The following is a 27,042-nucleotide window of genomic DNA, read 5'->3' on the forward strand; positions in this document are numbered from 1 at the left end:
GGACGTCGTTGAGTACTTCGACCAATTGGAGGGTCACGAGGTGGAGAAGGCATTCTGGCGGCACTTCCTGGAGTCATCGTCATCGCAACTGCTGAATCATCGAATGAAGCAGCGGGAGGAGCTATTCCGCATGGAGAGGTCGGCGCTCCAGGACATCTGCATCAAACTGTGGCCCATCGAAGCCCTACCGACCAACTTCTTCGGCTTGCTGGCTCAGCTACGAGACGCTACTCTGCAGGTGGATAACCGGAGGCGGTCTGGGTGCTTTGAGGGAGCATGGAGGGCGTACTCCTGCGTGAAGACGCACTTCCGGAAGGTTGATGCAGCAATCTTTACTGCGCCCCCCGAAGGAAGACACACACCGCGGAACAGTTCTTCGCCGAGGTGGAGGAAGGTGGCCGGGCGACTGCTACTTCTTGAGCTTGCGTTGATTTTTCCCTTGAAGAGGAAAGGGTGATGCAACAAAGTAGAGATAAGTATTTCCCTCAGTTAAGAAGCAAGCTATCAACCCTGTAGGAGGCACAAGCAAGTCTCCAATATATGCACCTGCACAAAGTAACAAACACTTGCACACAACGTGAAAAAGGGGTTGTCAATCCCTTCACGGTCATGAACAAGAGTGAGATCTAATAGTGATAGGTATAAAAGATAAATAAATGAGAAAACTAATGTAAATATAAATAAATTGCAGCAAGGTATTTTTGGGTTTTTTGGTTTATAGATCTGAAAATATATGATGGAAGATAGACCCGGGGGCCATAGGTTTCACTAGAGGCTTCTCTCTTGAAAGAAAACATACGGTGGGTGAACAAATTACTGTCGAGCAATTGATAGAAAAGCGCATCGTTATGACGATATGTAAGGCAATGATCATGAATATAGGCATCATGGCTGTGTCAAGTAGACCGAAATGATTCTGCATCAACTACTATTACTCCACACATCGACCGCTATCCATCATGCATCTAGAGTATTAAGTTCATAAGAATGGAGTAATGCCTTAAGTAAGATGACATGATGTAGAGGGATAAACTCAAGAAATATGATGAAAACTGAGGGAGTCCTAGATTAGGGGGTCTCCGGACAGCCGGACTATATCCTTTGTCTGGACTGTTGGACTATGAAGATACAAGATTGAAGACTTCGTCCCGTGTCCGGATGGGACTCTACTTGGCGTGGAAGGCAAGCTAGGCCATATGGATATGTATATCTCCTCCTTTGTAACCGACCTTGTGTAACCCTAGCCTCTTCCGGTGTCTATATAAACCGGAGGGTTTTAGTCCGTAGGACAACATACAATCATACCGTAGGCTAGCTTCTAGGGTTTAGCCTCTCCGATCTCGTGGTAGATCAACTCTTGTACTACTCATATTATCAAGAATAAATCAAGCAGGACGTAGGGTTTTACCTCCATCAAGAGGGCCCGAACCTGGGTAAAACATCGTGTCCCCTGCCTCCTGTTACCATCCTCCTTAGACGCACAGTTCGGGACCCCCTACCCGAGATCCGCCGGTTTTGACACCGACATTGGTGCTTTCATTGAGAGTTCCTCTGTGTCGTCATCTTTAGGCTTGATGGCTCCTTCAATCATCGATAGCGATGCAGTTCAGGGTGAGACTTTTCTCCCCGGATAGATCTTTGTGTTCAATGTCTTCGCACTGCGGGCCAACTCGCTTGGCCATCTGGAGCAGATCGAGAGTTACGCCCCTGGCCACCAGGTTAGGTTTGGAAGCTTAAACTTCACGACCGATATCCGCGGAGACTTGATCTTCGACGGATTCAAGCCCCTGCCTTGTGCGCCAAACGGTCACGATGAGTATGATTTAGCTCTACCATCAGACAGTGTTCAGGAGATCGCACCGGCAACCGCTCCGACCCTCAATTCGGAACCTGTTGCGCCATCCATGGACGGGTGGATAGACCCCGCCACGGAGGCCATATCCTTAGCGACGATCGAGCCGAATATCGACCTTACCCTTCACGAGAGCCGTGATGCCAAACTGCTGGATCCTTCTCCAGCCAGGGACTCCGAACCGCCTGCGCCCGTGCCTATCGAATCCGACTAGGCGCCGATCATGGAGTTTACCTCCGCGGATATCTTTCAGAACTCACCCTTCGGCGACATACTGAACTCATTAAGGTCTCTCTCCTTGTCAGGAGAGTCCTGGCCGAACTATGTCCGGCAGGATTGGGATGCAGATGATGAAGAAATTCTCCGCCCACCCACCACTCACTTAGTAGCTACTGTCGACGATTTAACCGACATGCTCGACTTTGACTCCGAAGACATCGACGGCATGGACGACGATGCAGGAGGCGAACAAGAACCACTGCCCACAGGGCACTGGACAGTCACCTCATCATATGACATATATATGGTGGACATACCCAAAGAAGGCAATGGCGACGGTACAGCGGAGGATGACCCCTCCAAGAAGCAACCCAAGCGCTGATGTCAGCGGCACCGCTCTAAGTCTCGCCAAAGCAAAAGCGGTGACACCGGCACAGGAGATAATAGCACTCCGGACAGTGCCGAAGACAACAACAATCCCCTCCAGCAAGATTTAGGGCAGGAGGATGGAGAAGCCAGCCCTCCCAAGAGAGCGACAGATGGAGAGGCGGAGGATGATAATTACATGCCTCCCTTCGAAGACGAGGCAAGCCTCGACGATGACGAATTCGTCGTGCCTGAGGATCCCGTCGAACAAGAGCGCTTCAAGCGCCGGCTTATAGCCACAGCAAATAGCCTTAAGAAAAAGCAACAATAGCTTCAAGCTGATCAAGATTTGCTAGCTGACAGATGGACTGAAGTCCTTGCGGCCGAGGAATATAAACTCGAACGCCCCTCCAAGAGTTACCCAAAGCGCAGGTTGCTACCCCGACTGGAGGAGGAAGCACCAAAACCAACATCTCCAGCGTATGACGCGGCTGATCGGTCACCTTGTGGCCGTGACAGAGAGGCATTTCAGCCAAAAGCTCAGCCAGCACCCCGACGCCACTCAAATAAAAATGTCAAGACATGGGGAAATACGCCAGACCTGCGAGACGTATTGGAGGACAAAGCAAAAATCACAAGATCGATCTATGGATCGCGAGGGCGCGCCACTATGCGAGACGATAACCGTCACGCTGGATACAGTAAAAGTAAGTCCGGCCGGGCCAAACACAGCGGGCAAGACTCATTTGAGCTGCGTCGCGATATAGCCCAGTACAGAGGCGCCGCACACCCCCTATGCTTCACAGACGAAGTAATGGATCATCAAATCCCAGAGGGTTTCAAACCCGTAAATATAGAATCATACGACGGCACAACAGATCCCACGGTATGGATCAAGGACTTCCTCCTGCACATCCACATGGCCCGCGGTGACAATCTACACGCCATCAAATACCTCCCACTTAAACTCAAAGGACTAGCTCGGCATTGGCTCAACAGCCTGCCAGCAGAATCCATTCGCTGTTGGGAAGATCTGGAAGCCGCATTCCTTGGCAACTTCCAGGGCACTTATGTGCGACCACCAGATGCCGATGACTTGAGTCGCATAATTCAGCAGCCAGAGGAATCGACCAAGCAATTCTGGACATGGTTCGTAACAAAGAAAAATCAAATCGTCGACTGTCCGGATGCAGAGGCCCTAGCATCCTTTAAGCACAACATCTGCGACGAGTGGCTCGCCCGGCGCCTTGGCCAGGAAAAGCCGAAATCTATGGCAGCCCTCACGACACTCATGACCCGCTTTTGCGCGGGAGAAGACAGTTGGCTGGCTCGCAGCAATAACATATCAAAGAACCATGGTACTTCGGATACCAAGGATTGCAATGGCAGGTCACGTTGCAACAAACACAAGCGCCGCATTAACAGCGACAATACTGAGGATACGGCAGCCAATGCCGAATTCAGAGGCTCTAAAACCGATCAGTGGAAAAATCCATTCAAAAGAAGCACTCCGGGCCCGTCTAGTTTGGACCGTATACTCGATCGCTCGTGTCAAATACACGGCACCCCCAACAAGCCAGCCAAGCCAACCACACCAACAGGGATTGTTGGGTGTTCAAGCAGGCCGGCAAGTTAAATGCCGAAAACAAAGATAAGGGGTCACACAACGATGATGAGGAGGAGCCCCGGCCACCAAACACCGGAGGACAGAAGAGGTTCCCCCAACAAGTGCGGACGGTGAACATGATATACACAACCCACATCCCCAAGAGGGAGCGGAAGCGTGCGTTAAGGGACGTATATGCGTTGGAGCCAGTCGCCCCAAAGTTCAACACATGGTCCTCCTGCCCGATCACCTTCGATCGCCGGGACCACCCCACTAGTATCCGTCATGGCGGATTCGCCGCACTGGTCCTAGACCCAATCATCGACGGATTTCACCTCACTCGAGTCCTTATGGACGGTGGCAGCAGCCTGAACCTGCTTTATCAGGACACAGTGCGCAAAATGGGTATAGACCCCTCAAGAATCAAACCCACAAAAACGACCTTCAAAGGCGTCATACCAGGTGTAGAGGCCCATTGCACAGGCTCAGTCACACTGGAAGTGGTCTTTGGATCCCCGGATAACTTCCGAAGCGAGGAGTTAATCTTCGATATAGTCTTGTTCCGCAGTGGCTATCATGCACTGCTCGGGCGAACCGCATTCGCGAGATTCAACGCAGTACCACACTATGCATATGTCAAGCTCAAGATGCGAGGACCTCGGGGGGTCATCACAATCAATGGAAACACAGAGCGCTCTCTCCGTACGGAGGAGCACACTGCGGCCCTCGCAGCAGAAGCGCAAAGTAGCCTCTTAACGTACTCCACCAGTTCGGCGATTCAAGACCCCGACACCTTCAAGCGCGCCCGGAGTAATCGGCAACAAGACCGCCTGGCACGTTCCGAGCTCGCATAGCAATGCAGCCCCCACCCCAGTACCAGCCAAACGACGAAATCCGTGCCACACGTACATAATTACGCATTAAAAATACCATGGGCACAAGTGGGGAGGGGGGCACGACTACGACACACCCCAAGACGCGGCTCAACTGCACTAGGGGCTTCCCGCTTTGTTATTTTTCTATTTTTCAGGACTTTAATCTCTGGAAACCCCGTCCGGCAGTACGGTTGCCGGAGACACGATGCAACAACCAAGGAGGCAGAAAGTTACGTCGCACCACGGAACTCCCAGGTGGTATCTGACAACGAGTGAAATACCTGCTTTAAATACCATCCCTCAGCTTACCCTTGGAGGGGACAGTGCCGAAGACAACAACAATCCCCTCCAGCAAGATTTAGGGCAGGAGGATGGAGAAGCCAGCCCTCCCAAGAGAGCGGCAGATGGAGAGGCAGAGGATGATAATTACATGCCTCCCTCCAAAGACGAGGCAAGTCTCGGCGATGACGAATTCGTCGTGCCTGAGGATCCCGTCGAACAAGAGCGCTTCAAGCGCCGGCTTATAGCCACGACAAATAGCCTTAAGAAAAAGCAACAACAGCTTCAAGCTGATCAAGATTTGCTAGCTGACAGATGGACTGAAGTCCTTGCGGCCGAGGAATATAAACTCGAACGCCCCTCCAAGAGTTACCCAAAGCGCAGGTTGCTACCCCGACTGGAGGAGGAAGCACCAAAACCAACATCTCCAGTGTATGACGCGGCTGATCGGCCACCTTGTGGCCGCGACAGAGAGGCATTTCAGCCAAAAGCTCAGCCCGCACCCCAACGCCACTCAAATAAAAATGTCAAGACATGGGGAAATACGCCAGACCTGCGAGACGTATTGGAGGACAAAGCAAAAAACGCAAGATCGATCTACGGATCGCGAGGGCGCGCCACTATGCGAGACGATAACCATCACGCCGGATATAGTAAAAGTAAGTCTGGCCGGGCCAAAGACAGCGGGTAAGACTCATTTGAGCTGCGTCGCGATGTAGCCCAGTACAGAGGCGCCGCACACCCCCTATGCTTCACAGACGAAGTAATGGATCATCAAATCCCAGAGGGTTTCAAACCTGTAAATATAGAATCATACGACGGCACAACAGATCCTGCGGTATATCGAGGACTTCCTCCTGCACATCCACATGGCCCGCGGTGACGATCTACACGCCATCAAATACCTCCCACTTAAACTCAAAGGACCAGCTCGGCATTGGCTCAACAGCCTGCCAGCAGAATCCATTCGCTGTTGGGAAGATCTGGAAGCCGCATTCCTTGGCAACTTCCAGGGCACTTATGTGCGACCACCAGATGCCTATGACTTGAGTCACATAATTCGGCAGCCAGAGGAATCGGCCAGGCAATTCTGGACACGGTTCGTAACAAAGAAAAATCAAATCGTCGACTGTCCGGATGCAGAGGCCCTAGCATCCTTTAAGCACAACATCTGCGACGAGTGGCTCGCCCGGCGCCTTGGCCAGGAAAAGCCAAAATCTATGGCAGCCCTCATGACACTCATGACCCGCTTTTGCGCGGGAGAAGACAGCTGGCTGGCTCGCAGCAATAACATATCAAAGAACCATGGTACTTCGGATACCAAGGATGGCAATGGCAGGTCACGTTGCAACAAACACAAGCGCCGCATTAACAGCGACAATACTGAGGATACGGCAGCCAATGCCGGATTCAGAGGCTCTAAACCCAGTCAGTGGAAAAAGCCATTCAAAAGAAGCACTCCGGGCCCATCTAGTTTGGACCGTATACTCGATCGCTCGTGTCAAATACACAGCACCCCCAACAAGCCAGCCAAGCCAACCACACCAACAGGGATTGTTGGGTGTTCAAGCAGGCCGGCAAGTTAAATGCCGAAAACAAAGATAAGGGGTCACACAACGATGATGAGGAGGAGCCCCGGCCACCGAACACCGGAGGACAGAAGAGGTTCCCCCAACAAGTGCGGACGGTGAACATGATATACGCAACCCACATCCCCAAGAGGGAGCGGAAGCGTGCGTTAAGGGACGTATATGCGTTGGAGCCAGTCGCCCCAAAGTTCAACACATGGTCCTCCTGCCCGATCACCTTCGATCGCCGGGACCACCCCACTAGTATCCGTCATGGCGGATTCGCCGCACTGGTCCTAGACCCAATCATCGACGGATTTCACCTCACTCGAGTCCTTATGGACGGTGGCAGCAGCCTGAACCTGCTTTATCAGGACACAGTGTGCAAAATGGGTATAGACCCCTCAAGAATCAAACCCACAAAAACAACCTTCAAAGGCGTCATACCAGGTGTAGAGGCCCATTGCACAGGCTCAGTCACACTGGAAGTGGTCTTTGGATCCCCGGATAACTTCCGAAGCGAGGAGTTAATCTTCGATATAGTCCTGTTTCGCAGTGGCTATCATGCACTGCTCGGGCGAACCGCATTCACGAGATTCAACGCAGTACCACACTATGCATATCTCAAGCTCAAGATGCGAGGACCTCAGGGGGTCATCACAGTCAATGGAAACACAGAGCGCTCTCTCCGTACGGAGGAGCACACTGCGGCCCTCGCAGCAGAAGCGCAAAGTAGCCTCTTAAGGTACTCCACCAGTTCGGCGATTCAAGACCCGGACACCTTCAAGCGCGCCCGGAGTAATCGGCAACAAGACCGCCTGGCACGTTCCGAGCTCGCATAGCAATGTGGCCCCACCCCAGTACCAGCCAAACGGCGAAATCCATGCCACGCGTACATAATTACGCATTAAAAATACCATGGGCACAAGTGGGGAGGGGGACACGACTACGGCACACCCCAAGACGCGGCTCAACCGCACTAGGGGCTTCCCGCTTTGTTATTTTTCTATTTTTCAGGACTTTAATCTCTGGAAACCCTGTCTGCAGTACGGTTGCCGGACACATGATGCAACAACCAAGGAGGCAGAAATTTACATCGCACCACGGAACTCCCAGGTGGTATGTGACAACGAGTGAAATACCTACTTTAAATACCATTCCTCAGCTTGCCCTTGGAGGGGACATGTCAAATAGTCCTACTTTTTGCTTATTGCACTACTTGTATCATTCTGCTTTAACACACCTTTTTAAATAAACAATGCATAGCGCTAGACTATTATCGCATTCTCTATTCTTCTTTTTATATATATATGTATGTTCATTCATGACATCCAGCACCCGTACACTCTGGTACGGCCAATACGCTAGGGGCTTAAGCATACCCCATAATACGGCGTGAGAAGTCCGAACACTTTCGACAGTGCGGCACCCCGAACTTATAGCATTATATGCATCAGCTCCGAATCATGTCTTGGGTCGATAGTTGGGTTTGCCCGGCTCCCATGTTTTGGTACCTTACGTTCCGCTATATCGGCTAAGGTAGCACTGGGAGAGCTACTGCGATTGTGCCCCAGTTCAGCTGGGCTAGGCACCTCGGTAGAGAAAGCTAAAACTGACTGTCATGATAAGGCGAGAGCTGGTCGCTGTTCGAGAGGTTTCGAGTCCCTAAAGACTTATGCCGCTCAGAGCGAGGAGTCGGCTTTGTTCATCTCAAGGCATGTATAGCGCCCCGAATTCGGCCTTCCGAATACTAGGGGCTTCGCCAAAATATAAAATTGTAGAATTCTATGGCTAAGTGAGAGTGATAAAGCATTATAGTTCAGTTGCCTTGTTCCTTCTGCTGAGCACCTCCCTCGAAGGACCCAACAATGGGAAAAAGAGTGCTCGGGTTTATCCCGAACACCCCAGCACTCATGGCACGGGGGCAGAAGCCGACGACTGACCATCTCTCAGATTTGATAAACAGCCGCACAGAAGGTAATATTTTAAATTCAAACCAGCGTTGAATAGCGCATATGAACAAGTTTTCATAATACAGGATCACCCGAGCAAGTTCATTCAAAAAATATATCTTTTGCACACTCGTCCGCCACAAGACGAGCACCCTTCAGGACACCCTCATAATACATTTCGGGGTGGCGATGCTCTTTGCCCTGCGGCGGCCCCTCCTTCACCAGCTTCTCAGCGTCCATCTTGGCCCAGTGCACCTTCGCCCGGGCAAAGGCCTGGCGTGCACCCTTGATGCAGACGGACCGCTTTATGGCCTCCAGCCGTGGGCAGGCATCCATAAGCCGCCTCACCAGGCCAAAGTAGATTTTGGGAAGGGAGTCGCCAGGCCACATCCGAACTATATGGCCCCTCATGGCCTATTCGGCCGCCTTGTGCAGCTCGACTAGTTGCTTCAGCTGGTCGCTCATAGGCATCGGGTGTTCGGTCCCAGTATACTGAGACCAGAACAGCTTCTCCGTCGAGCTTCCCTCCTTGGCCTCGTAAAACTTCACGGAATCCGACACGCTGCGGGGAAAATCTGCGAATGCTCCTGGAGAGCTCCGGACTCGGGTAAGTAACAAGTAATTTACTTTCACATGCTTGCTTTGCATATTGAATGCCTTACCCGCCGCTATCTTATTCATCGCCTCAATCTCCTAGAGGGCCTTTTGGGCTTCAGCCTTGGCATTCTTTGCGCTCTCGAGGGCCGTGGCAAGCTCAGACTCTCGTGTCTTCGAGTCAAGCTCCAACGCCCGCTTTGTCACGAGAGCTTGGAGCCCTTGTTGCACCTCGCCCACCCGTGCCTCTTGCTTTTCCTAATTGGTGCGCTCCTTGGCCGCTTTGTCTTCGGCCTCGGACATCGCTTGCTTTAGGGTCACCACTTCGGTCGTGGCCCCTGGCACATTCATGATGATCCTGTCATTTCGCAACCACATTTTCTTTTATATATATAGACAAGGTATTACTTACCTTTGTTCTCCTCGAGCTACCTCTTGGCAAGGCCGAGCTCTTTCTCGGACCCCTCGAGGTCCTACTTCAGTGCGGCGACCTCCGCAGTCAGTGCGGCAGAGGTCAGCAGTGAAGCCTGCATACGCATACAGACATACTTATATTAGACTCCTGCATAAATTATTTGATTCTCTATTCGGCTTTTATTTGTGAACACCAAATAGAGCATCAGGGGCTACTGTCTATGCGGTAATATTTTTCCTATATTTTAAATACTTACCTCAAAGCCTGTTAGAAGGCTGGCACAGGCTTCAGTCAGTCCGCTCTTGGTGGACTGAACCTTCTTGATCACCGCACTTATAATAGTGCGGTGCTCTTCGTCGATGGAAGCGCCGCGAAGCGCTCCCAGCAGGTTGTCCGACGCCTCTGGATGGACAGAGGTCACCGGCACGGGCGTCTTGCCCCTTTTGGAAGGGGGTTGCCTGCCCGAGTCCGGAACCACTGGAGGTTCCGGCGCGGTGTTCGGCTGAGAGCTGAACTTGGAGCCCCTGGGAGCCTTGCTCCCTTTGCTCCTAGAGTCCTGAAGGTTGCCTTGAGGCGCCGCCGGGACTTTCTCCCCCGGCTCGGTGCCCCCTGAGACAGTACCTCGGCATTGTCCGTAGGGCAAGGAGAGGTGGCGGTTGGAAGTGTATCACTATTCATGTCCAATGAGTCCAAGGAACCGTTCGACAATGATACATCGATACGGGCTTGGGGCGGACTGCATAATCATATTCGACGTTAGGAGAAGCAGTGCGGCAAAGGTATGCTATGAGTTACTCTGGTATCCGAATACTTACGACTTCGCCAGGGGCTTGGCCCTGAGCAGCCACTCGTCTTCGCCGTCGGCGGCGGTCGTGGAATAGTCCGGAAGGAGAGTCCTTCCCTTCTTGGACCCTTCGGCCCCCCGGTTGGGGCGGCCTTCCTCTTCTTGTCTCCCCCGGCTGGAGGGGGAGAGTCTTCGTCTTCCTTCTCCTCGTTTTCGTGGGAGGAGTGTGTCTCAGAGTTATCGGACGATGAGTCCGATACCACCTGGCGCCGGGAACTCTTTCGGGTTCCCTTGGCCTTCTTCTTGGTCTGATGAGGACATCAATACCATTGTTACACCCACAGCCCCTACTGTTACATATACTGGACCAATTACTAGAGCTCGCGCACGCCAATTAAATTACCAGGTACTTTCGTTTCTTGGTAATGATTCTAATGTTCATGAGATTATGATGCTGCCTAAATTGGATACATTTGTTTTGCTTTCAAATGAAGGGCCTAGCTTGGAGAAGGATGAACATTGGAGCAAGAACACGCATGAAGTTGATGGCATGCGCAAGGGGATCAAGAACGGAGTTACAAGTGATGATTTCAGGACTTTGAAGCCGCCATAAGGTGTGCATGAAGCCATGGACGAAATATACAAGATGCCACTTCATAATATTCGTCCATAGGCTATTCTAGGTGCTGCGTCACCTTATTAATGGGCCAGGCCCATGTAATTTCGAAATACTTAAGTATAGCCTATTTTTAGAGTCCGTATGTGTGGGGAAACAAGAGTTAGGGTTGGTTTCGGACCCCACCCTCAAGGGCCACGAAATTCCCCTCTCTTCCTCCATATATACAGCCCTTAGGGCGTCGTTTAGACTTTGGGTTTTGTTTAGATTAAAAGTTCGCCATAGCTGCAACTTCGCGTACTTCGTTTGTGTCCAACGACCAGACCAAGACGTCACAGAACCCCACCTTGATCAACAAAGCTTTCATCTTATATTCGCAATATCCAGATTGCAATCTCAGTTTCTTGCTTGTTCTTTGTTTGCTCGCAGGAAACAGGCCCTCGTGGTCAGGTTGATCGTGCTCCGGCGTGGTCAATAACCCCTCGGAAGTTGGTTTAGCGATTGCTAAGGCGCGACGTCTCGCACGTTCGTAGTCGGATCGTCAAGGTCGACTCCCACAGAAAACGATAGCCACCATCTCATCGAAACATCGGGACACCTTTGCCTCTATCAAGTGGTATCAGATTTCCAGGTTGCTCGGTGAGATTTTACAGTTTTTCGTAGATTAGATCGAGTCTGTTCTTCATACCTACAGTCCACGAAAAAGCCACACAAAAAAAATTAGGGTTAGTTCATCATATCCGAACCAATCTGAGCCTTTGCATAATCTTTTTAGGGTTTTTGCTTTGTTGAATTTGCGGTTGCATCGTCGTGTCAAGTTGCTGGTCTTAGAGTCTAGTCTTTTAGAGTTTCGAGTTCTGGTCATAAGTTGTCACGCCGCCGCCGCACCATCATCATCGCCCATCTACCACTTTTGCTTATCCGCCACCGCTCTGAATCCTTATCCATATACCACTACCAATCCGTATCCATATACCACCATCAATCTCTATCCATATACCATATACCACCACCGCTACCATATACCACCACCGCTGCCATATAGCACAACCATATATCCACCACCAATCCGAGTTCTTCTCATATTAGGTTTGTTCTTGAGATCAATCTCAATTCCGATTCGTGTTTCCTTGCGTGCGTAGGTCTCGGAAAAAAAAAAGTTCCAGAGTGTGCTTTCCCCTTATTTACGTGCAGCGCCGTGATTTTGTTAGTGTTCTAGGCTCGCGTCTCTAGCACGGTCTAGCCTAGGACCAGCACAGTACCGTCGTTGAGCGTTTATTCAACTTTGCATCTCTGAATTGATTATTGCTGACCCTTTTTGCTACCATACTATAAGCCTTCCCAGCTCCACATACCTCTACGTCGTTCGTTTGACTCTCCCTGGCAATCGCTCTATCCAAGCTTTTGAGAGTTTTGACTACAACGGTTGCCGATCACCGCCTGCTGCTGGGTAAGAACTGGTAAGAATTTGAGATTTGCTTGACGGATTTGTGACACCCGCCACCACCACCTCTTGTTAGTATTCTGTAGGATCATATTCTTGTGTGTTTTCTATTGTTGCTAACCATGGCAGGATCACAAGCCGACGAGACTGACTGGGAGAACATGACGAATCAGGAGTTGCATGATAAATTTCAGCAAATGATGAATGGACAGGTGCAGGATGTGCTAAACAGATTTGAAGAGGCCATGGAGAAGATAGATGACATGGAGAAGACGTTCGAAACAAAGCTCGATAACAGGTTTAATGAATTGCTCGCGCGTCTTCCACCACCACCACCGGCTGCACCTAACGCACCTCTACAACAACAACAACGACGACTACCTACACATCGTGAAACAGCCCTCCGCCGAGCGAGCCGTCTCCCTCTTGCACCTGGCCAAACTGTTGGTGCTCCTGTTGCTACTTCTGTGGCTCCTGCTGCTGATGCGGAGGAGGATGATTTTGCTAGCGATTACGAGGATGAGGTTGATCAAAATCAGAACTACGTGCCACCACCAGCACAGCAACCATCAGGTCGTCCACATGCAAATAATGGCAATGGTAGGGCTCACCCTCAGGTACGAGATCATGACCATCTCCCTAAACTAAAATTGAATATTCCACCATTTGAGGGTAGATATGTTCCTGATATATACCTTACTTGGGAGTTAGAAACTGAACAACGATTTACATGTTTACAATATCCCGAGGAGAGACGTGTTCCTGCTGCTGTTTGTGCATTCACTAGTTTTGCATGTGTTTGGTGGTCTGAGCATTGTAGATTATATCCCATTCCTGCTACTTGGGCTGCTTTGAAAACTGCTATGCGTACTCGTTGGGTTCCACCATATTATCAACGTGAATTACTTCAAAAATTGCAGCGCTTAAGACAGGGAAAAAATTCTGTAGAAGAATATTATCAGGAATTACAAACTGGCATGATTAGATGTGGTATTGTTGAGGAGAATGAAGCTATGCTTGCACGTTTTATGGGTGGATTAAATAGAGAGATTCAGACGATTCTAGAGTATAAGGAGTATACTAATATCACTCGTTTATTCCATCTTGCTTGTAAAGCTGAACGTGAAGTGCAGGATCGACAGGCATTGGCGCGGACTAACTTTTCTGCAGGTCGACCTTCTTCATGGACACCACGTGCATCATCTACTTCCACACGTTCTGCTTCACCGGCGCCTCCGTCGGCTGCCACCTCCAACCGTGATACAGTAAAGCAGGCACAATCACCACTATCTGCCAAGAGCACACCTTCTGGGCCTGCAAAGAGCTCTTCTTCATCCATGGCATCAACAGGGAAAACACATGATATTATTTGTCGACGTTGCAAGGGTGGAGGTCATTATGCGAGAGAATGCCCATCTAAGCGTGTGATGATTGTTACTGAGGATGGTGGGTATGAGTCCGCTAGTGACTATGATGAGGAGACTTTGGCTCTTATTACACGTGACGAACACGGTGGAGACGATTCTGATCATGAGACGCAATACATGGCTCCTGAAGATGCTGACAGGTATGAATGTTTAGTTGCTCAACGTGTTTTGAGTGTGCAGGTTACACAAGCTGAGCAAAATCAGAGGCATAATTTGTTCCATACAAAGGGAGTTGTGAAGGAACGTTCTGTTCGCGTGATCATAGATGGAGGGAGTTGCAACAACTTGGCTAGCATCGAGATGGTGGAGAAGCTATCTCTCACCACAAGACCACATCCACATCCTTACTACATCCAATGGTTCAACAACAGCGGCAAGGTTAAGGTAACACGTACTGTTCGTGTGCATTTTAGTATCTCTACATATGCTGATTATGTTGATTGTGATGTGGTACCGATGCAAGCATGTTCCTTATTACTTGGTAGACCATGGCAATTTGATAAAAATTCTATTCACCATGGTAGAAACAATCAGTATACTCTTGTTCATAAGGATAAAAATATTACTTTGCTTCCTATGACTCCTGATTCCATTTTGAAAGATGATATTAATAGAGCTAATAAAGCAAAACAGGAGAAAACTAAGAGTGAAAATCAGATTGTGGCAAAAGAATTTGAGCAACAAATGCAGCCTAATAATAATAAACAATCTAGTGTTGCTTCTGAAATTAAATTGAAAAGTGCATGTTTACTTGCCACCAAAACTGATATTGATGATCTAGATTTTAGCAAATCTGTTTGCTATGCTTTTGTGTGCAAAGAGGCATTATTTTCATTCGAGGACGTGCCTTCCTCTTTGCCTCCTGCTGTCACTAACATTTTGCAGGAGTTCGCCGACGTCTTTCCACAAGACGTGCCACCAGGATTACCACCTATTCGCGGGATTGAGCATCAAATTGACTTAATTCCCGGTGCATCATTACCCAACCGGGCACCATACCGTACCAATCCAGAGGAGACGAAGGAGATTATGCGTCAAGTACAAGAACTGCTCGACAAAGGTTATATACGCGAATCCCTTAGTCCTTGTGCTGTTCCTATCATTTTAGTGCCGAAAAAGGATGGTACGTCGCGTATGTGCGTTGATTGTAGAGGCATTAATAATATTACTATTCGTTATCGTCATCCTATTCCTAGGCTAGATGATATGCTTGATGAATTGAGTGGCTCTACAATATTCTCCAAAGTTGATTTGCGTAGTGGTTACCATCAAATTCGTATGAAATTGGGAGATGAATGGAAAACAGCATTTAAAACTAAGTTTGGATTATATGAGTGGTTAGTCATGCCTTTTGGGTTAACTAATGCACCTAGTACTTTCATGAGGTTAATGAACGAAGTTTTACGTGCTTTCATTGGACGATTTGTGGTAGTTTACTTTGATGACATATTGATTTATAGCAAATCTTTGGAGGAACATTTGGAACATTTACGTGCTGTTTTTATTGCTCTACGTGATGCACGTTTGTTTGGTAACCTTGGAAAGTGCACCTTTTGCACCGACCGAGTATCTTTTCTTGGCTATGTTGTTACTCCACAGGGAATTGAAGTTGATAAAGCCAAGATTGAAGCTATTGAGAGTTGGCCGCAGCCCAAAACAGTCACACAAGTGAGGAGTTTCCTTGGCCTCGCTGGTTTCTATAGGCGTTTTGTGAGAGATTTCAGCACCATTGCTGCACCTCTCAACGAGCTTACAAAGAAGGATGTACCTTTTGTTTGGGGTACCGCACAGGAAGAAGCCTTCACGGTATTGAAAGATAAGTTGACACATGCTCCTTTACTCCAACTTCCTAATTTCAATAAGACTTTTGAGCTTGAATGTGATGCTAGTGGAATTGGATTAGGAGGTGTGTTATTACAAGATGGAAAACCTGTTGCATACTTTTCTGAAAAATTGAGTGGGCCTAGTCTGAACTATTCTACTTATGATAAAGAATTATATGCTCTTGTTCGGACCTTAGAAACATGGCAACATTATTTATGGCCCAAGGAATTTGTTATACATTCTGATCATGAATCTTTGAAACACATTAAAAGTCAAGCAAAACTGAACCGTCGACATGCTAAATGGGTTGAATTCATTGAGACTTTCCCTTATGTGATTAAACACAAGAAGGGTAAAGAAAATGTTATTGCTGATGCCTTGTCTCGTCGTTATACTATGCTTTCACAACTTGACTTTAAAATATTTGGTTTGGAGACCATCAAGGATCAATATGTTAATGATGCTGAATTTACAGATGTATTGCAGAATTGTAAGGAAGGGAGAACTTGGAACAAGTTCGTTCTTAACAATGGATTTGTGTTTCGTGCTAACAAGCTATGCATTCCAGCTAGCTCCGTTCGTCTTTTGTTGTTGCAGGAGGCGCATGGAGGAGGATTAATGGGACACTTTGGCGTCAAGAAGACGGAGGATATACTTGCTACACATTTCTTTTGGCCAAAGATGAGACGGGATGTTGAGCGTTTTGTTGCTCGCTGCACTACATGTCAAAGAGCTAAGTCACGACTCAATCCTCATGGTTTATATATGCCTTTGCCTGTACCTAGTGTTCCTTGGGAGGATATATCTATGGACTTTGTTTTAGGTTTACCTAGAACAAAGAAGGGGAGGGATAGCATATTTGTTGTCGTGGATAGGTTCTCGAAAATGGCACACTTTATACCATGTCATAAAAGCGATGATGCTGTTAATGTTGCTGATTTGTTCTTTCGTGAAATTATTCGCTTACATGGTGTGCCAAATACTATTGTTTCAGATCGTGATACTAAATTTCTTAGCCACTTTTGGAGATGTTTATGGGCTAAGTTGGGGACTAAGCTGCTTTTTAGTACTACTTGTCACCCCCAAACTGATGGACAAACTGAAGTAGTCAATAGAACATTGTCTACTATGCTTAGGGCTGTTTTGAAGAATAACAAGAAAATGTGGGAAGAATGCTTGCCTCATATTGAATTTGCTTATAATCGTTCATTGCATTCTACTACTAAGATGTGCCCTTTTGAAATTGTGTATGGTTTCCTACCTCGTGCACCTATTGATTTGTTGCCTCTTCCATCTTCGGAGAAGGTTAATTTTGATGCTAAAGAACGTTCTGAATTGATTTTGAAAATGCATGAGTTAACTAAGGAAAACATTGAGCGTATGAATGCTAAATATAAACTTGCTGGAGATAAGGGTAGAAAACATGTTGTGTTTGCACCTGGAGATCTTGTTTGGTTACATTTGCGTAAAGATAGATTTCCTAATCTGCGCAAATCAAAGCTAATGCCACGTGCTGATGGTCCTTTTAAGGTTTTAGAGAAAATAAATGATAATGCATATAAACTTGAGCTACCTGCAGATTTTGGGGTTAGTCCCACTTTTAATATTGCAGATTTGAAGCCTTATTTGGGTGAGGAAGATGAGCTTCCGTCGAGGACGACTTAATTTCAAGAAGGGGAGGATGATGAGGACATCAATACCATTGTTACACCCACAGCCCCAACTGTTACATATACTGGACCAATTACTAGAGCTCGCGCACGCCAATTAAATTACCAGGTACTTTCGTTTCTTGGTAATGATTCTAATGTTCATGAGATTATGATGCTGCCTAAATTGGATACATTTGTTTTGCTTTCAAATGAAGGGCCTAGCTTGGAGAAGGATGAACATTGGAGCAAGAACACGCATGAAGTTGATGGCATGCGCAAGGGGATCAAGAACGGAGTTACAAGTGATGATTTCAGGACTTTGAAGCCGCCATAAGGAGTGCATGAAGCCATGGACGAAATATACAAGATGCCACTTCATAATATTCGTCCATAGGCTATTCTAGGTGCTACGTCACCTTATTAATGGGCCAGGCCCATGTAATTTCGAAATACTTAAGTATAGGCTATTTTTAGAGTCTGTATGTGTGGGGGAAACAAGAGTTAGGGTTGGTTTCGGACCCCACCCTCAAGGGCCACGAAATTCCCCTCTCTTCCTCCATATATACAGCCCTTAGGGCGTCGTTTAGACTTTGGGTTTTGTTTAGATTAAAAGTTCGCCATAGCTGCAACTTCGCGTACTTCGTTTGTGTCCAACGACCAGACCAAGACGTCACAGAACCCCACCTTGATCAATAAAGCTTTCATCTTATATTCGCAATATCCAGATTGCAATCTCAGTTTCTTGCTTGTTCTTCGTTTGCTCGCAGGAAACAGGCCCTCGTGGTCAGGTTGATCGTGCTCCGGCGTGGTCAATAACCCCTCGGAAGTTGGTTTAGCGATTGCTAAGGCGCGACGTCTCGCACGTTCGTAGTCGGATCGTCAAGGTCGACTCCCACAGAAAACGATAGCCACCATCTCATCGAAACATCGGGACACCTTTGCCTCTATCAGCCTAGCTTGGAGAAGGATGAACATTGGAGCAAGAACACGCATGAAGTTGATGGCATGCGCAAGGGGATCAAGAACGGAGTTACAAGTGATGATTTCAGGACTTTGAAGCCGCCATAAGGAGTGCATGAAGCCATGGACGAAATATACAAGATGCCACATCATAATATTCGTCCATAGGCTATTCTAAGTGCTGCGTCACCTTATTAATGGGCCAGGCCCATGTAATTTCGAAATACTTAAGTATAGGCTATTTTTAGAGTCCGTATGTGTGGGGAAACAAGAGTTAGGGTTGGTTTCGGACCCCACCCTCAAGGGCCACGAAATTCCCCTCTCTTCCTCCATATATACAGCCCTTAGGGCGTCGTTTAGACTTTGGGTTTTGTTTAGATTAAAAGTTCGCCATAGCTGCAACTTCGCGTACTTCGTTTGTGTCCAACGACCAGACCAAGACGTCACAGAACCCCACCTTGATCAATAAAGCTTTCATCTTATATTCGCAATATCCAGATTGCAATCTCAGTTTCTTGCTTGTTCTTCGTTTGCTCGCAGGAAACAGGCCCTCGTGGTCAGGTTGATCGTGCTCCGGCGTGGTCAATAACCCCTCAGAAGTTGGATTAGCGATTGCTAAGGCGCGACGTCTCGCACGTTCGTAGTCGGATCGTCAAGGTCGACTCCCACAGAAAACGATAGCCACCATCTCATCGAAACATCGGGACACCTTTGTCTCTATCATGGTCTTATTCGGCAGCTCATAAGGAGCCGGAGTCCGCATCTCCTTCAGGAGAGCGTCCGCAGGGTCTTCTGGCAGAGGGGATGGACAGTTGATCTGCTCCGATGTCTCCACCTAGTCCTATCAAAGGCATGGGAGCTCAGACCCCTCACATGATTAAGATATGGGAAATAAACACCCTATCAGATGTACAAAACTTACCGGATTCGCAGAACGCTTTGCGCTTAGCCCGCGGTCCTCGGTAAGAGAAGGAGGGACCTCGGCACCCTTGAACAGCACCCTCCAGACGTCTTTATGCATCGTGTCGAAGAGCTCGCTTAGAGTCTGGTGCCGGGCCGGGTCGAACTCCCATAAGTTGCAATCCCGTTGTTGACACGGGAGGATCCGGCGGAAGAGCATGACCTGGACTATGTTGACAAGCTTAAGTTTCTTGCTTATTGATAACCCACAAGTATAGGGGATCGCAACAGCTTTCGAGGGTAGAGTATTCAACCCAAATTTATTGATTCGACACAAGGAGAGCCAAAGAATATTCTCAAGTATTAGCAGCTGAGTTGTCAATTCAACCACACCTGGAAACTTAGTATCTGCAGCAAAGTGTTTAGTAGCAAAGTAATATGTTAGTGGTGGTAGCGGCAACAAAAGTAAAGACAGCAAAAGTAATGTTTTTGGTATTTTATAGTGATTGTAACAGTAGCAGCGGGAAAGTAAATAAGCGTAAACCAGTATATGGAAAACTCGTAGGCACCAGATCAGTGATGGATAATTATGCCGGATGCGGTTCATCATGTAACAATCATAACATAGGGTGACACAGAACTAGCTCCAATTCATCAATGTAATGTAGGCATGTATTCCGTATATAGTCATACGTGCTTATGGAAAAGAACTTGCATGGCATCTTTTGTCCTACCCTCCCGTGGCAGCGGGGTCCTATTGGAAACTAAGGGATATTAAGGCGTCCTTTTAATAGAGAACCAGAACAAAGCATTAGCACATAGTGAATACATGAACTCCTCAAACTATGGTCATCATCGGGAATGGTCCCGATTATTGTCACTTCGGGGTTGCCGGATCATAACACATAGTAGGTGACTATAGACTTGCAAGATAGGACCAAGAACTCACATATATTGATGAAAACATAATAGGTTCAGATCTGAAATCATGGCACTCGGGCCATAGTGACAAGCATTAAGCATAGCAAAGTCATAGCAACATCAATCTCAGAACATAATGGATACTAGGGATCAAACCCTAACAAAACTAACTCGATTACATGATAAATCTCATCCAACCCATCACCGTCTAGCAAGCCTACGATGGAATTACTCACGCACGGCGGTGAGCATCATGAAATTGGTGATGGAGGATGGTTGATGATGACGACGGCAACGAATCCCCCTCTCCGGAGCCCCGAACGGACTCCAGATCAGCCCCCCGAGAGGTTTTAGGGCTTGGCGGCGGCTCCGTATCGTAAAACGCGATGATTTCTTCTCTCTAATTTTTTTCTCTCCGAAAGAAAATATATAGAGTTGGAGTTGGCATCGGAGGGCATCCAGGGGGCCCACAAGGTAGGGGTGCGCCCTAGGGCGGGGGGCCCACCCTCGTGAGAAGGGTGTGCCCCCCCTGGTCTTCATCTTTGGCAAGGATTTTTTATTATTTTTTCTAAGATGTTCTGTGGAGTTTCAGGTCATTCCGAGAATATTTGATTTCTGCACATAAAACAACACCATGGCAATTCTACTGAAAACAGCGTCAGTCCGGGTTAGTTCCATTCAAATCATACAAGTTAGAGTCCAAAACAAGGGCAAAAGTGTTTGGAAAAGTAGATATGACGGATACGTATCAACTCCCCCAAGCTTAAACCCTTGCTTGTCCTCAAGCAATTTAGTTGACAAACTGAAAGAAAGAAAGAAAAACTTTTACAAACTCGGTTTGCTCTTGTTATTGTAACTATGTCAAGCCAGCATTCAAGTTTTCAGCATAGATCATAACTAACCACATTTGCAATAATTCTCAGGTCTCATAATTACTCATATCAATAGCATAATCAACTAGCAAGTCATAATAATAAATCTCGGATGACAACACTTTCTCAAAACAATCATAATATGATATAACAAGATGGTATCTCGCTAGCCCTTTCTGAGACCGCAAAACATAATTGCAGAGCACCTTTAAAGATCAAGGACTGACTAGACATTGTAATTCATGGTAAAAGAGATCCAATCATAGTCATACCCAACATAGATTAATAGTGATGAATGCAAATGATAGCTGTGCTCTCCAGCTAGTGCTTTTTAATAAGAGGGTGATGACTCAACATAAAAGTAAATGGATAGGCCCTTCGCAGAGGGAACCAGGGATTTGTAGAGGTGCCAGAGCTCAGTTTTGGAATAGAGATAAATTGTATTTTGAGCGGTATACTTTCATTGTTAACGTAACAACTAAGAGATGGCGATATCTTCCATGCTAAACACATTATAGGCGGTTCCCAAATAGAATGGTAAAGTTTATACTCCCCCTCCACTAACAGGTATCAATCCATGGCTTTCTCGAAATAACGAGTGCCTCCAACATACATCAGGTCCCAGGGGGAGTTTTGTGTGCAATTAATTTTGATTTAGTTTGCATAAAGCATGGGACTGGGCATCCCGGTGACCAGCCATTTTCTCGTGAGTCAGGAGCGGAGTCCACTCCTCTTGAGAATAACCCGCCTAACACGGAAGATAAGGACAGCCTTGGTTGATACATGAGCTATTCGAGCATACAAAACAGAATGGTTATTTGAAGGTTTAGAGTTTGGCACATACAAATTTACTTGGAACGGCAGGTAGATACCGCATATAGGAAGGTATAGTGGACTCATCTGGAATAACTTTGGGGTTTAAGGGATTGGATGCACAAGCAGTATTCCCGCTTAGTACAAGTGAAGGCTAGCAAAAGACTGGGAAGCGACCAACTAGAGAGCGACAACAGCCATGTACATGCATTAAAATTAATAAACATTGGATGCAAGCATGAGTAGGATATAATCCACCATGAACATAAATATCGTGAAGGCTATGTTGATTTTGTTTCAACTACATGCGTGAACATGTGCCAAGTCAAGTCACTTAAATCATTCAAAGGAGGATACCACCCCATCATACCACATCATAACCATCTCAATAGCATGTCGGCACACGAGGTAAATCATTATAACTCATAGCTAATCAAGCATGGCACAAGCAACTATGATCTCTAATTGTCATTGCAAACATGTTCATTCATAATAAGCCGAATCAAGAACGAGGGACTCATCATATTTACAAAAACAAAAGAGGTCGAGTTCATACCAGCTTTTCTCATCTCAGTCAGTCCATCACATATCATCATAATTGCCTTTCACTTGCACGACCGAATGATGTGAATAATAATAAGAGTGCACGTGCATTGGACTAAGCTGGAATCTGCGAGCATTCAATAAACAGGAGAAGACAAGGCAATATGGGCTCTGGGTTAAATCAACAATAATGCATATAAGAGCCACTTCAACAATTTAACTATGGTCTTCTCCTACTGACCCCCAAAGAAAAGAAAAGAAATAAAACTATTTACGCGGGAAAGCTCCCAACAAGCAAAAGAAGAACGGGAAATATTTTTGGGTTTTCTTTTTAATTATTACTACTACAGTAGAAAAATAAACTACTACTATTTTTTTGGTTTTTCTTAAGGTTTATTGAACACACAAGAAGAAAGCATAAAAAGGAAAATAAACTAGCATGGATGATACAGTGAAAAAGTATGAGCACAGACATCTAGTAATGAGTGTGTGTGAACATAAATGTAATGTCGGTGAGAAATACGTACTCCCCCAAGCTTAGGCTTTTGGCCTAAGTTGGTCTATGGCCACGGCTGGCCTAGCGGATACCCGTAAGTGTAGTTGGGGTCGTACTGCGACGAAGAATAGTTGGGATCATACTGATGTGCAGCGATTATCGCCTGCTGAGCTGCAGTGTGGAGTCCAGCTGCCTCCGCTCTCCTCTCATACTCTTCTGCCTCCTCTCTGGTAATAACATATCTTCTTTTTGTCTGTGAATCAAAGAAGGCAAGAGCAGGGAGAGTAATACGGAAAACACGTCGTTTATCAAAAATTAAACGATATAAGAGAGGTGATTCAGGCCTCTCGACAAACTGGTGCGAAGCCATAGAGTCATAATCTAAATATGCAGGAGGCAACTTTGTATCACCCTCATGAATGTCTATTTCAAGAAAATGAGCTAAGCGGGTTGCATAAATTCCTCCAAAGAAATCTCCATTATGTCTATTATGATGCAACCTACGAGCTACAATGGCTCCCATATGATAAGATTGGTCCCCTAACACAGCACTCATAAGAATGCTAAGATCAGGGACACACATGTGACATGCTTCATCCTTAGCATTTATGCATCTATCGATGAAGAGAGCAAAATAATGTATAGCAGGAAAGTGAATGCTCCCTATGGTAGCCTGCCTTATATCTCTAGATTCCCCCATAGTTATACTAGCAAGAAAGTTTCTAAATTCAGATTTAGGGGGATCCCTAACACTACCCCATGATGGAAGTTTGCAAGCAGAAGTGAAATCCTCTAAGTCCATGGTATAAGATTTGTCATAGAGATCAAACATGACTGAAGGAGAATTACGCGAAGATGAATACTCAAACCTCCTCACAAATGAACTTGTGAGATCATAATACTGGGGGCATTTGTTAGCCTCAAAATCCTCAAGACCGGCATTGCACGAATATGCTTTGAATTCTTCTTTAATTCCCGCACGGTCCATAAAATTTTCTGACGGCCATTCGCAAGGCCGTACTGGAGCGTCTCTTGGTGGATCCTCGTCAGCATCGCGCATAGCAATCCTGGGTCGTTGCTTCTTAGAAGAACCACCTTGGAACATCTTCCTAAGCATATTGTTTTTCTCTAAAAAATTCTGAAATTTTTAGTAACTTCAAACAAAAGTGAACCAACTTCAATAAAACTGATAGCAACTACTCCTACAAGTGCCTAGAGCTTAAATCAAGCATTAGAACTACTTGGAACCATATAAATTTGACATGCAAGCTCAAGAACATGGTCACCTATGCAGCACAAATTTGCAAAGAATAAAGCACTAGAACAAAAACTATTTGGACCAATGGAGGAGTCACATACCAAGGACAATCTCCCCAAGCAGTTTTGCAAGAGGTGCTTTGAGCAAGGAGATCGAAAATCACAGCAAAAGTGGTCGGAACTCGTGCTTGAGTTGGTTTTTCGGGTTTGTGTGAGACAGAGGAAGAAGATGGGTGCTGGGACAAGTGGAGGAGGGCCACTGTGGGCCCATGAGGCAGGGGGGCGCGCCCTAGGGGGGGCGCCCACCACCCTTGCGGCCAGGTGGCAGCTCCTCTCGCGGTAATTTTTTCACAGTAAATCCTCAAATATTCCCGAAAAAATCATATTAAATTGGCATGTCATTCTGAGGACTTTTATTTTTGGGATATTTTTATATTACATAGATAAATTAGGAAACAGATAGAAAAATACTATTTTACTTTATTTAATATAAATAACAAAAAGTAAAAGTGGGGTATAGAAGGTTGTGCTTCTAGTTTCATCCATCTCATGCTCATGAAAAAGAATCCACTAACAAGGTTGATCAAGTCTTGTTAACGAACTCATTCCAAATAACATGGAACCGGAGAAATTTCGAATAACACTATGTTACCTCAACGGGGATATGCACATCCCCAATAATAAGTATATCATATTTCTTCTTGACAGTAGGAAGAAGAAATTCAAAACCTCCAATTATAACCGATGGAATTTTTCCAATGGAGTTGATACTATGAACTTGAGGTTGTTTCCTCGGAAAGTGTACCGTATGCTCATTACCATTAACATGAAAAGTGACATTGCCTTTGTTGCAATTAATAACAGCCCCTGCAGTATTAAGAAAAGGTCTTCCAAGAATAATAGACATACTATCATCCTCGAGAATATCAAGAATAACAAAGTCTGTTAAAATAGTAACGTTTGCAACCACAACAAGCACATCCTCAGAGATACCGATAGGTATAGCAGTTGATCTATCAGCCATTTGCAAAGATATTTCGGTAGGTGTCAGCTTATTCAAGTCAAGTCTACGATATAAAGAGAGAGGCATAACACTAACACCGGCTCCAAGATCACATAAAGCAGTTTTAATATAATTTCTTTTAATGGAGCAAGGTATAGTAGGTACTCCGGGGTCTCCAAGTTTCTTTGGTATTCCACCCTTAAAAGTATAATTAGCAAGCATGGTGGAAATCTCAGCTTCCGGTATCTTTCTTTTATTAGTAATGATATCCTTCATATATTTAGCATAAGGATTTCTTTTGAGCACATCAGTTAATCGCATACGCAAAAAGATAGGCCTAATCATTTCAGCAATGCGCTCAAAATCCTCATCATCCTTTTTCTTGGATGGTTTCGGAGGAAAAGGCATGGGTTTCTGAACCCAAGGTTCCCTTTCTTTACCATGTTTCCTAGCAACAAAGTCTCTTTTATCATAACGTTGATTCTTTGATTGTGGGTTATCAAGATCAACAGCAGGTTCAATTTCTACATCATTATCATTACTAGGTTGAGCATCATCATGAACATCATTATTAATATTTTCATTAGGTTCATGTTCATTACCAGATTGTGTTTCAGCATCAGACATAGATATATCATTTGGATTATCAGGTGGTTCAGCAATAGGTTCACTAGAAGTTTGCACAGTTCTATCATTTTTCTTCTTCTTCTTTTTAGAAGAACTAGGAACATCAATATTATTTCTTTGAGAATCTTGCTCGATTCTCTTAGGGTGGCCTTCAGGATACAAAGGTTCCTGAGTCATTCTACCAGTTCTAGTAGCCACTCTAACAGCATAATCATTTTTCTTACTATTCATTTCATCAAGCACTTCTTTTTGAGCCTTAAGTACTTGTTCTACTTGAGTGGTAACCATAGAAGCATGTTTGCTAACAAGTTTAAGTTCACCTTTAATATTAGCCATATAATCACCCAAGCGTCTAATCATATAAGCATTTTCTTTTAATTGTCTACCAAAATAAGCATTGAAGTCGTCTTGCTTAAACATAAAGTTATCAAACTCATCCAAGCACTGACTAGCAATTTTAGTAGGAGGGACTTCAACTTTATCGTATCTATAGAGAGAATTTACCTTTACTACCTGTGTCAGGATATCGGGATCAGGAGGTTCTTCAATAAATAAAGAATTGAGATCATATGTTTCTTCAAGAGGCGGTATATTAAGACCATGTATTTCTTCAATAGGAGGTAAATTCTTAACGTCTTCAGCTTTAATACCTTTTTCTTTCATAGATTTCTTTGCCTCTTGCATATCTTCGGGACTGAGGAATAGAACACCTCTCTTCTTCGGAGTTGGTTCAGGAATAGACTCAGTAATTGGAGCAGGAGTTAGCTCAGGAGCTGGCTCAGGAGGTGCCCAATTATTTTCGTTTGTCAACATATTATTCAATAGAATTTCAGCTTCATCCGGTGTTCTTTCCCTTAAAAGAGAACCAGCACAACTATCCAGGTAATCTCTGGAATCACCGGTTAGTCCATTATAAAAGATATCAAGTATTTCAGGTTTCTTAAGAGGATGATCAGGCAAAGCATTAAGTAACTTGAGAAGCCTCCCTCAAGCTTGTGGGAGACTCTCTTCTTTAGTTTGCACGAAGTTGTATATTTCCCTCAAAGCAGCTTGTTTCTTATGAGCACGGAAATATTTAGCAGAGAAGTAATAAATCATATCCTGGGGACTACGCACACAACCAGGATCAAGAGAATTAAACCATATCTTAGCATCACCCTTTAATGAGAACAGAAAT

The 27,042-nt window shown here is 46.0% G+C and overlaps 1 protein-coding gene across 1 annotated transcript in view; it reads right to left on the reverse strand.

The window, feature by feature from the left end:
• Positions 1-485: 485 nt before the first annotated feature.
• Positions 486-27,042, reverse strand: part of LOC147959635 (uncharacterized) — a 41,706-nt gene continuing 15,149 nt past the window's right edge. The window contains exon 4 of the mRNA XM_087532796.1: positions 486-546. Coding sequence (XP_087388922.1) covers positions 486-546 — 61 coding nt within the window. The remainder of the gene's footprint in view (positions 547-27,042) is intronic.

The sequence above is a fragment of the Triticum urartu genome, chromosome 7A (genome assembly GCF_056163025.1).
Source record: "Triticum urartu cultivar PI428250 chromosome 7A, HENAU_Tu73, whole genome shotgun sequence".
NCBI lineage: Eukaryota > Viridiplantae > Streptophyta > Magnoliopsida > Poales > Poaceae > Triticum > Triticum urartu.